This window comes from Schistocerca piceifrons, chromosome 4, assembly GCF_021461385.2.
Source record: "Schistocerca piceifrons isolate TAMUIC-IGC-003096 chromosome 4, iqSchPice1.1, whole genome shotgun sequence".
Classification (NCBI taxonomy): Eukaryota; Metazoa; Arthropoda; class Insecta; order Orthoptera; family Acrididae; genus Schistocerca; species Schistocerca piceifrons.
In genome coordinates, this window is record NC_060141.1 from 528624453 (window position 1) to 528637007 (window position 12555).

General features: G+C 42.1%; 1 protein-coding gene across 1 annotated transcript in view; it reads right to left on the reverse strand.

Annotated features, from left to right (window-relative positions):
• The window catches only part of LOC124795983 (carboxyl-terminal PDZ ligand of neuronal nitric oxide synthase protein), a 975569-nt gene that overhangs the window by 20334 nt on the left and 942680 nt on the right, over positions 1-12555 (reverse strand). Inside the window, exon 10 of the mRNA XM_047260064.1 lies at positions 9020-9214. Coding sequence (XP_047116020.1) covers positions 9020-9214 — 195 coding nt within the window. The remainder of the gene's footprint in view (positions 1-9019; positions 9215-12555) is intronic.

Sequence of the window (12555 nt, forward strand, 5' to 3'; positions counted from 1 at the left end):
CATAACAATATTTGTCTCTTTGGTACTGAAGTGTTACTTTCCTTTGGAAATCAAGAGCTACTTCTGGATTGAAAGTCCAGTAAATTTTCCTTTGCAAAGACCTGTAACAATAATAAAACTTGTTTGACTACCCTGATAAACAAAGCTACCATTGGCAAAATGTGCTAAAAATTTCTATACCACATGTTCACATTTCTCTACGCTTAAAATATTTACAGAGAGCGATTCAAAAACATTTGTAGTATTATGATACAGAGCTCTTTTTTTGATGCAGAATACAGGTTACTTACTGCATACCGTCGATACATTATTTACTTTTAATTAAATTTACTTGTAATTAACTTTAATTAACCTCTTTGTGGTAAAGAAATATAGTAACATAGTTATTGGGAACAGTGACTCTGCTCTGCGGCTGGCGTAATTATCACCGTTGCCTGCAAAATCATAGTCACCTGAATTACCACTTCGGTTTGCTTTAAAGGGTTCACGCGCCGCAAAACAAATCCAAAAGCGGCGAGATTACATCAGCCTTATTCGTGGAGAACTCTATTTGGTTGTTGCTATAAAAAGACCCGTTACCTTTGTCGAGAATAGACCCGGCAGTAGAAGGAATAGTTGGGAGCGTGTTAAAATTAAATATATTTGGATGAGAATCAAGGTCTGCTGACGCACAACAAACCAGCGTATATCTTTCACGACAGCGGAACAACTGTTTCTGTTTGTCTCACAGCTGTCTTGGTCGAACAGATTCTTCGCTGTACGCTGACCAACACGAGAGCTCTGTTTCACAAAACTACGAATTTTACTGTTAAAAGTGTTACAAATCACTCGGGAAGTTACATCTGACAACACAGTTAGAAACTACACAATTTAAAAAAACAAAAAAAGTTTTCGTAGATCTTTATTCAAAAATAATAGGACTACAAGGCCACATGCATAAGTACAATACAGCATCAAGCTATAAGTTTAAAAACAAATAAGGAAAGAAAAGCAAAAACTTGGTTTTGTCGGACAGATTTAATACAAGTCACACAAACCCAAATTACAAATTCAAATTACGCTACGTCAAAAAAAGAAAATAGTACAGCAACAGTGTTGTACACACAGAGCAAAACATTGCAAATTACAACAAAAAGATACAACAACTTGTTACAAGAACAACATATTACATTTCCGTGACAAACGCATTTGTGTTGGTTTAGCAACGATGAAGACAAAGGTGAAATAAATTCTTAAGCTATTTTTGTAGTAATTATACCGAACTGTAGCGAATAACTTGTCTTTTAAGAGTTACGCAGACATTTGTATTTGGTGTTTACTTTACGTTTGTTGATCAGCAGATGACAATGACCATTCACTTGATAATTCATAGAGGCGCTTAAAAATGTTTTCAGAAAACAGCAATTTGCTACACGATGACCAACCAGAAACGCTAATTCTGGTGCGCTGTGAACTGACGAGGCGCTTTGGAGATGCAAGGTTTTATGATATTTGAAGTGCATTTGTTTGAAGTACATGTGATACATTGTTTAAAAATGAGAGAGTGCCATACGGTTCCAAAATGAATACGACGAATGTGAGAAACGGCTGAATATTATCCACAGTAAGCAATCGCTTTAGGTTCAGAGTGGAAAGAACAAAATTAATAATTCGTGTTTCATTTGTAACACTACTAGTTATTAAAGTTTCAGGAACATGCAAGAATACATAGCATAATCCAACATTTTTCTAGTTGATGACTGTAGCAAAAGCTCACTACAATAGAAATAGCATGCACAAAAAGAATTTCGCTGTTGTGATAAAAAGCATCAGGTTGCACTGAAAGCTGCACACGTGACTATCAGTGGTTAATACACATTGAGGTGAGAAAAGTCATGGGATGGCTCCTGATATCGTGTCGGACCTGCCTTTTTCCCAGGTTAGTGCAGCAACTCCACATGGAATGGACTCAAAAAGTCGTTGGAAGTCTCCTGCAGAAATACTGAGCCATGCTGCCTCTACAGGCTTTCATAGTTGCTAAAGTGTTGCACGGTCCAGGACTTTGAGCACAAACTGGCCTCTCGATTACATCCTACAAATGTTCGATGGGACTAATGTCAGGCTATCTGGGTCCCCAAATTATTCGCTCGAACTGTCCAGAATGTTCTTCAAACCAATCGCGAGTAATTGTGGTCTAGCGACATGGCTCACTGACATCCATAAAAAATTCATCGTTGTCTGGGAACATGAAATCCATGGATGGCTGCAGATGTTCTGCAATTAGCCGAACATAACCATTTGTAGTCAATGATAGGTTAAATTGGACCAGAGAACTACATCCATCCCATGTAAATACAGCCAACGTCATTATGGAACCACCACCAGCTTGCAAAGCGCCTTGATGACGGGTCCACGGCTTCATGTAGTATGCGCCACACTCGAATCCTACTATCGGGACTCATTTGACCAGGTTAGGGTGTTCCAGTCATCTAGGGTCCAACCGACTTGGTCACGAGCCCAGGACATGCACTACAGGCTACGTCGTGCGGTTAGCAAATGCACCCGCGTCGGTCGTCTGCTTCCATAGCGCATTCCCGCCAGAGATCGCCGCACTGCCCTAACGGATGCGTTCGTCATATGCCCCACATATATCTCTGCGGTTATTTCACGCAATGTTGCCTGTCTGTTAACACTAACAACTCTACGCAAACGCCGCTGCCCTTGGTCGTTTACCGAAGGCCGCCGGCCACTGCATTGTCCGTAGTGAGAGGCGATGCAAGAAATATGGCATTCTCGGCACACTCTTGACCCTGTGGATCTCGGAATACTGAACACTCTAACGATTTTCGAAATGGAATGTGCCATGTGTCTAGCTCCAACTACCATTCCGCATTAAATACCTGTTAATTTCCATCCTGTGGCCACCATCAAGTCGGAAACCGCTTCACATGAATCACCTAAGTAGAAATGAATGCTCGTCCAACGCACTGTCCGTTTATACCTTGTGTAGGCGATACTACCGCCATCTGTAGATGTGGACATCGCTATCCCATGACTTTTGTTACCTCAATGTGATGTGCTAAGCTGAACTACTGTGCCCCACAACAACTGAAATCCAGATACCTACCTTCTGCGGGAACTAAGTTTCCAGTGACACTAACCTATTCACACTTTTGGGATCTTCCCAGCTTCGAGTTACCAGAACTTTCTCTCCATTACGTAAAAATTCACAGTGTGCGATCCGAAAAAAAGATGTAGGGGATTGCTCTCTGAGAGATGCTTGTTTCACAGCATCGGGGAGGCGTTTGAAAGAATTGACATGAAGTGTGAGCTGAAATGATGTTCTGAGTCAGTCGTAAGGCGTAATCGGTTAGCGTGACTGCTAGCGCACTGTCGGATAAAGATGTGTATCTGCATTCGAGCCGGATGGGCACACAGTTTTAAAATGTCACACATATTCTTCACAATGGATACTTCGCAAAGGCGTAACATAATTCTGTTTCAACATATTGGTTCATTTACAGTGTAAGTTGCTTCTAGCTCAGAACATAACCTCGGTAAATGTTGTTGCAATGCTTTGCCGGAAACGAGTGCAGAATATGTGAGCACGACTTTAAAACTTATTTTGATTTGGTTTCCTTTGGGTTCTTGGCAAAACAGTATTATTATTAAATCAGAAAACACTTTCTCCTTTTTGCCTTCGCGGTACAACTTCTTTCTTTTACACTCACTGGGTCTCATTTACCAAACCCATGTCTTGGTGTTACTATTACACAGATACTACTTATATCTTACGCTGTATTATAAAACAAAGTGTACAACGCCCAAGGAAATTAAGAGTTAATACGAAATACAACATGACATTATAATATATAGCTAAGAAATTAAGTGATGATATGAGAAGCATATGGTGCTGCGTCAAACTTAGATTATAGATGAAATATATCATTTCCCAGGTTACTATTACCTACATGAAAGACTCTCAAGGCTGCTTCAGACATTGTTTTAGTTCTTACAGATGAGTTATCTGAACAAAATTTATAGTTGAATAGCACAGGTTTGGTGGAGAAGGGAGAAGGAACCTCACATAAGCTGGAAATTGCGGAAAACAGACACATCTTTGCACAGCTTTGCTCAGGAATCGGCCACAAATATTCCATAGATTTTGATACACTGCACTCAATTTGCAGAGAATAGACACTTTCAAGATTTAAAAAAGTAAAAACCCCTGAATACCGATACAGAACTGCTAAGGACAGAAATAATCTTGATACCTTTTGTGCTGGGAATAGCACCCTAATGTTAATATGGTGCAGAGTGACCTATATGTAGAACCTGAAGTTCAACTAAGTTGTTACACCACCCATACCTCATATAATCACTTTATTTGTTGTATATTTTATGATATTGATGTATTTTGAACTACCAAATTGTTTCTTTGACAAGAACACATATGCGTAAATAACATCTTTGAAGTATTAACGAGAGAAAAATGGGCTTGGTATACGAATCGTGCGATGTGTAACATAACAATTTGTGTAGCGCAGGCTGAATAATGTTACCTATCCTCTCTTTTCAATACCTACTATTCCATGGTTTGTTTAATTTCTGCTAGTATGCTAAACGTACTGCATAATTTTTACGTCTTGGTCTCTGTAGTAATACCTTTTTTTGTAAAGGATTTATATTTTCCTGTCATATTAAAATAGTTTGTACATCAATTTATTCTAGTAACCCTCTACAATAGGACTGATTCTTAAAGAATTTCCTGAAACAGTTGATTTTTACCTCTCATAGCTGAAGATATACATGATTTCCTTGCTGGAAATGGTCTAGAAATATTTTTGAGACTAACGGAAAGACGGTACTGCGACAACTCGAACAATAATAACAAGGAAGAACAATCTTTATAATGACTACCATTTCAATGTTCACCACAACCACCACCACCATCACCTCGACCACTAAACAAGTGACTCGCCTAAGATACAGAGTCGACAGAAAGTGAAAGAGAAAAAAATGTGCCGCATGACAGAGCTGATTACAGATACGACACGAAATTTAATTCTGTAGGATAAGGACAGTCACAGCGTATGAGACGTCCTCTATGTGGCATTTCTTGACTAAAAAAAAAAAGGCTGCTAGCACTTCTTGCCTCTCTAATTTGAGTCTCATGTAACTTTTAAATCAGTTATTGGTTGTTGTGTTCTGGGGCCCCTGAATGCAATATGCTCCTCTAGACATAACCTAGTCTTTATAATAATAAACCCTCAATGTACGTTTCATAATAGGTTGACTAATTAGTTGTGCATTAACTCAATGTTAGTTGTGCATTAACTCAGTGCTTTATTTTGGTACCCTTGTATTGCAGGTGAAATACAACATTTCAGATATGTCCTGTAGATCGCTACCACGAATTGTCAGCATTTACTAAAAATTTTCAGTCTGTTTAATCGTAACACATTATCATACGAAAAGAAAATATTATTTACCTACTCAGCTTTCGCATGTGGTTGCAAAAATGCAATGTTTCGTAGGGCATTTCTGTGAGTCATGGTTGTAACCTGTAGTACGACAAGATACTGGAGCTTCCATGGTGCTGGTCTAAGCGATTGCGGGTGAGAAGACTTAAAAGTAATGCAATGTAGGCCTCTGTTAAAGTGATTTTGTACGTATACAGATGATTTTTTGTTCATTATAGTATTATTTATAGATACGTATTTCAAAACTGTTTTTATTTTCCTGTTTCATTTCAACTGCACGACCGACGCAACATGGCGACGGCAGAGTTTTCGCTGCAGTAACCATAGACATCAAGCAGGCCACCGCCACAGCTTAAGTAATGACCACACATGGCAAGGAGACCCCACCGTTCACTGCTGCACACCTCTAACCATCGTATATTTCGAAATTCCAATGTAAAAGAATTTAAAAAATCGAACTACTAACGTGTAACATGTCGAAATTCTTCACTTCTTGACATGTTATGCTCAAATACACACGCACTGAAATTACGTCACAGGTTGTTTGACTCGTACAAGAACAGACAAAATGGACGGGTGGAGGACAATGAAACAAGCAAATGAGCCCAATAAACATAGGTCCAGAAACCAACGGTTTGCTCGATACGATACGATGTATGCAAAAATGGAGTCATGCCAATACTACAACACTGTTAATGTTTAAGGTTACGTTTGGATGATACGAAGTAAGGAAACCGACGTACATGCATGATGGTGCAACAACATGCTTCCATGCAGCTGTTCGAGAATATGAAGCACGAATCTTTGGCAACAAGTGTATCTACGTAGGCCTCTGCAACCAATGATAAAAATTCTTCTGGGTGTTGAAAGGCATTATTGTGTAAAATACTTTAGTTATAAGTGTAAAACCAACTTTTCCACGGTATTAAAAGGTCTTTGACAGTAAGAAAGTATTTTATACAATTACGCGATACAACACCCAGAAATTTTTTTTATTCATCATAACAAGTATATTGGTTGTTTGCATACCAATACCATTGCGTTCCAGGCCCCCCGACTTGAACTAGTTGGATTTTTTTTGTGTGGGGATATTTTGCTGTATTCCACCCCTATTTACAGCGCCGATTAATCCGGAAACGTGTTGTCTACGGTTGTCAGTGCCTTTGGAACACGCCTGGGATTTTTGAACATGTACGGCCATCGATGACGAGACGTCCTGCATCTGGGTTCACATCAGTGGTGACCCTGTAAAACACTTCATTTAATGTGTTTGACCTCAAGTGCAGTTGGGATCCCCGGGGACTCTGCGATAAAGTGTTCATTTACTCAGTCGTAACACCTCTCCCTCTCGTCGGGTAACCACTGGTTTCCAGACCTATCTAAACCAGAATTATTTGCTTATTTCATTAACCACTACCTACCGTTTTCGTTTGTAATATGGGAAGAGCAAAACGTTTCCGTCTGACAGCGTTGCTGCAACGTATATGCAACGCAGCGCGACTCCGAAGCGGGTAATATAACCACCGATATGTAGCTCAGGAACTAGTACGGAATTCGTGTCTTTCCGACATGCGTGCGGTCAATGCAGAAACGTGAACTATGGCGATATCATTAACAAATGCGACCAAGAAGGACCATATTGTCATTTTTCTTTTCTTGGGTGCCGAAGGACAAACACCAGTAGACCTTCATCGACAATGACGAATGTGTATTGGGCAGCATGTCTGACGGAAATCACCTTCCGGGAAATCTGCGACAATGGGTGCTGCTCCGTCACCATAACGCACATGCTCATCTTGTAAATGTTGTACGCCAGCTCAAGTGGGAGAAACTCGAGCACCCCCCGCCCCCCCCCCCCCCTACAGTCCCGATCTCTCATCACCCCATTAACACGCCTTCGATCCTTAGAAAGGCCTTGAAAGTTCGACGAATCCTGTCCGAGGAGGATGTGTAGCAGGCAGTTACGGACTTCTTTACGCGCCAGGATACAGTGTTTTACCAAACGGTTATCTTCAACCTGGTGCGTCGGTGTGATGACTTTCTCGATGCTCACTGCGATTTTTCCTGATTGGCAAACAGATTTTGGACTGTATAGCCTTAGAATGGAAACTTTTTGATTGCCTCGTATATAATACGAGGGCTATTCAGAAAGTAAGATTCGATCGGTGCCGAAACTGAAACCACTGTGAAAATCAAATATATTTTATTTGCAAAAGTTAACTAGAACTTCCAGCTACTTCTCTACATAATCGCCGCTCCGACTTAGTCATTTATTATAGCGTTGTAGCAACTTTCCAATACTCTCGTCATAGAAGGCAGCCGCCTGTGATTTCCGCCAATTCTCTACGTTGGTCTACAGTTCGATGTCTGTGCCAAAATGTTGTATCCATAGTAGCGGTTCATGTGAGCACAGGTGAAACGCAGGGGGAACCAATTACAGGCTCTATGGTGGGTGATCAAACACTTCCCATCGAAAATGCTGCAGAAGAATCTTCATTGCCCCTGCAGGGTGCGTCCGAGAATAGTCACGGAAACTCTGGTATTTATGTTATGTGGGCTGCATGATATCAGGCGAAGCCTCTCACCAGGCCCTAATATGTGCTGCGGGACACTAATTTCTAGGTATCTTTACGTGCTCAGTTTGCGCTCAGAACTGAAAAAAGGGACGTTACGCGATCGACAGGCATTCTAGAGACACCATCCAACACATCTGTACTAAGTTTCATTGGATTTTCACTGTGGTTTCCATTTCGTGCCTGATCGGACCCTACTTTCCGAATAGCCCTCACAGTCAAACATTCAGTCTAATATCTTTTGTAGTGATACAAACAAATTATATTGTATTGAGATCGTTTCCACGCAATGATAACACATTTACGAAAATGAATCAATTTTTTTCTCTTCGGATATTTACGAATCGCTCATGAGGCACAAAGGTCATCTCTGAAAAATTAGCAAAATGTATTATCTAGGCATAAAAAGAATGTTTGTTGGATACATACAGCAAATGAAAAGGAATCGGTTTTTCCCTTGTGTGCTTAACGAACATGAAAAAAGGACACCACACTAAAGAACGCAGAAGAATCAATGTAGCCTACACACAGGTGCAATTGTTATTTAGAGCACAGTCGTATTAAAGCAAACTATATCTTCGAAAACGAGTCGCACTGTCGCGAACCATACGCAAAAGCTGAGGCGAAAAAAAAAGAAAAATTCAGGTATTTCTGTATCCACTGAAATTATAGCAGAATTAAATAATGCATGATAGCTGCTGTCGGCAGTTCAATACGACTTTCGGTAATTTCTACATTTGAAAGCGTTTAGTGATTGTTCGTATCAGGTTCGCCTAGTGGGGCATTAATCACGCGTCTGTGTTGTTCTCTCATTTTTCGGACCATTTGAGGAGGCTGTACTATTCGCCACCAAAGGCTTGGATTGGATAGCATTGCAGCGTATTGGCCAGTTAGCTTATCAAATGCTACAACAACAACTCAGGCCGTAAGTTGTGCAAACAAGCGTGAACTGAGCATGCAGCAACGCAGCAGTAGGTGGTTTACCTGTGGCATCATTGCGACGTGCGGAGGCTGCAGCTGCTGCGGCTGCTGCTGCTGCTGCTGGAACTGCTGCTGCTGTTGGTGCTGCTGTTGCTGCTGGTGGTGGTGCAGCCGCTCCTGGTCCTGCAGGGCCGCCACCAGCGCCGCAATGTGGTCCAGCAGCTCCTTGTTGTGCACCAGCAACTGATGCGTTCTCGCCTGAGGACCAGCGTATGCGCGTTAATGCATCACATTCATCTGTGCCGTAATTACTAGGGTAATTAAGCTACTCCCAATAGCATCACGCTAATGCCGTGTAGTCCTTCAATTTGGAGGGGAAGAGGGTCCACAACATTCTCCACATAATGGAACTGCAATTATAATAGTGACAACTCCTATTAACAAAACAAGTATTAGATTTCGTTACGCTCCAGTAATTACATCAGCTAATACAGATGAGGAACAAACAGCAGCCAGGCAAAATGTGAGGAATGACAGCTTTCCTTCATTGTGGACAAATGTACGATTAAAATTGAAAGTAAAAGCCTATCAGTAAGACTCGCTGTTGACATTCGCTATCCTCGCTGAAACCCTAGAAAACGTACAGCATATACTGAATGAAATGAACAGTTTTCTGAGTACGTTATGTTGTGACTTGGCAAGACAGCCAAGTCACTATGAGAGGAAGCCGAAAGGCACGCGCTTAAGCTCACGCAGTCTGGCGTGAGGTCTGGAACAGTTAAGGGAATTAATAGTAGCAAATAAAGTACGTAGTTGATGTAATACTTAACTTTAATCCATAATTGGTGTACATCGGTCTGACGGTACAGGCATCACATAATAAATATCAATTGAATGGCGCCTTGCTAGGTCGTAGCAAATGACGTAGCTGAAGGCTATGCTAACTATCGTCTCGGCAAATGAGAGCGTATTTGTCAGTGAACCATTGCTATTAACGTCGGCTGTACAACTGGGGCGAGTGCTAGTAAGTCTCTCTAGACCTGCCGTGTGGTGGCGCTCGGTCTGCAATCATTGACAGTGGTGACACGCGGGTCCGACGTATACTAACGGACCGCGGCCGATTTAAAGGCTACCACCTAGCAAGTGTGGTGTCTGGCGGTGACACCACACGTTATACAGTGGTGAGCCAAAACATTATGATCCCCCTGCTTAATAGCTTGTTTGTTCGTCTTGGGAAGGAAATACATAACTGACTTTGCATATCAGGGATCCGATAATTTGTTGTATGGAGGCATGTGGCATAAAATGTCTACGCACAGTTCATATAATTCGTGTAAATACCGGGCCGCTGATTTTTGGATGCAGTGATGGTGCCCTATAGCGACCTAGATGGATCCTATAGAATAAACATCAGGCGAATCTCGTCACCGAGAAATAAGCTGAGATCACTGTAACGCTACTGAAACATGGACAGTGCTCCGAGACATGAACAATTATACTGCTGAAAGGGGGAAAGACGTCAAGCACGAAGGGATGCAGGTGGTTCGCAGCTGTCGCTGTGTCTTCGATTACTACCACAGGTCCACGCAACCGCAGGAGAATGTCTCCCATAGCATACTACTGCTGCCACCAGCCTGTGTCTGCAACTTTCGAGCCGCCGTTCACTTCGATGACGGCGCTTGTGGATACAACTATCGGCCCAGTGTAGAAAAATTTGATTCACCCGGACAACCGACATGTTTCCATTGATCGACGGTCGAATCTCGATAGCCTCACGCCCACTGCAATAGCGATTGACGATGTCGTTGGGTCCACATGTGAACACGCGAGGGTAGTCCGCTGCGGAGCTCAAGTTAACACTGTATGATGAAAGGTGTGCTCCGGAACATTTGTGCATGCACCAGCATTTTGCTCTTTCGGCAGAGACGTCACATATCCACATCTGCCCTACTTCACAGAGTGGCCAAGCCTCCGAGACGTGGATATCCAACTATTTACCGTCTAGTAGTAGTTTCACTCGCCTTCTGCCTCTTCCCTTAGATGCTCACGACAGTAGCACGTGAACATTCGACCTGCCTCGCCGTTTTCGAGATGTTAACAGGCTGTGCGTAATAATAATCTGCCCTTTGTCAAAGTCGCTTATCTGAATAGGTTTCTCCATTTGCGGCCCATATCTTTGCTAGGGTGATCCGTCGTATCAGTTCCGCTTACGTACTCTTGTTACCGCGCCACGTGCCCGCAACGGCACAAGGCGGCATCCATTGTCGCGGTGGGCAGCGGTCATGATGTTTTGGCTTATCAGTGTACTGATCGAGGGTATAGCGAGGAAAGACGAAAGTAATGAGAAGTGGAAGAAACGACATTAGTGAAAATTTCACTATCAATTTTGGAGAACACGGAGCGAAGGAATTCTGCTGCCTTGGAATCAAAAATAACGTATGATGGACATAAATGTTAAACTAACACGGACAAGGAGGGCATTCCTTGCCAGATGAAGTCGAGTAATATCAAATTTTGGGCTTATTTTGAAGAAGAAATTTCTGAGATTTTTCGTTTCTAGAGCAACATTGTGTGGAAGTGGGTCACGAACTGTGAGTAAACCAGAAAAGAAGAAAATAGAAGCTTTTGAGATGTAATCAGAAGTTCTCCAAAGAAATGGCGAGGAGGGAAAAGCCTGGAAAACGTTGACAAGAAGGAGGACTGATAGGATATTTGTTAAAGACATCAAGGAACAACATCCGTGTTACTAGAGATGTACAGGGTAAAAATGCTAGAGGAATACAGAGATTGTACTATCTCCAACAGATAACTGTGCACGTCGGGTGTTAAGTGCTAAGGTGAAGAGGTTGTCACTGCAGAGGAGATCGTGGCGGGCCCCATCATACCAGTCAGTTCTGTGGAACAAAGCCCCCCCCCCCCCCCCCAAAGAAAGTAAGATAATGCACGTGAGAAAGGAGCGAAAGAAACCGCACTATCCGTTTACGGCTTCTAAAGCCCGTCACATCAGAGAAAGCTTAGTATTACGTCAACGAAAGCTTTACATCACTTTGTTTGTCATAAACCCATTCCTTCGTGACCTACGTAGCCACGATTAGACACATCTCACCCTTTGAACTGTCTATCGCCAGCACACTCAACCCATTAAATTTCGGTGGTATTTACATGTGTGCATTCGTTCAGAAAACAGTATAAGGCTTTAGTAAACAAGGTATGAACTTTCTGCGATACGAAGACTACAGATGTCGACGTCTGATCGCACACATATTGTTATTTTAGGTCAAAAAGTACAGTAAAGAGGAGTAGATGCGAGGCGAATGACAATGAGCCACAGAGATGCAGAACGGACCTGGAATAATTTTCAGAACACAGGCAGTGTCCATGTCTTCCATGTCTTACAGCTGGAGCCTCTCACCGAGAGCCCACAGAACTGCCGAATACTGGGATGTCGTTTACTATGTTTCTCGCGCTGTTACAGGCAACTGTCTATAAAACACTTAATAAACAACGGGGAACGATATTTCCCGCCAGCAATCGTACAGATATAAAAGGATGATATCCTGCGGTAATAACTTTAATGAAATGTTTTGTATTTTCTTAAC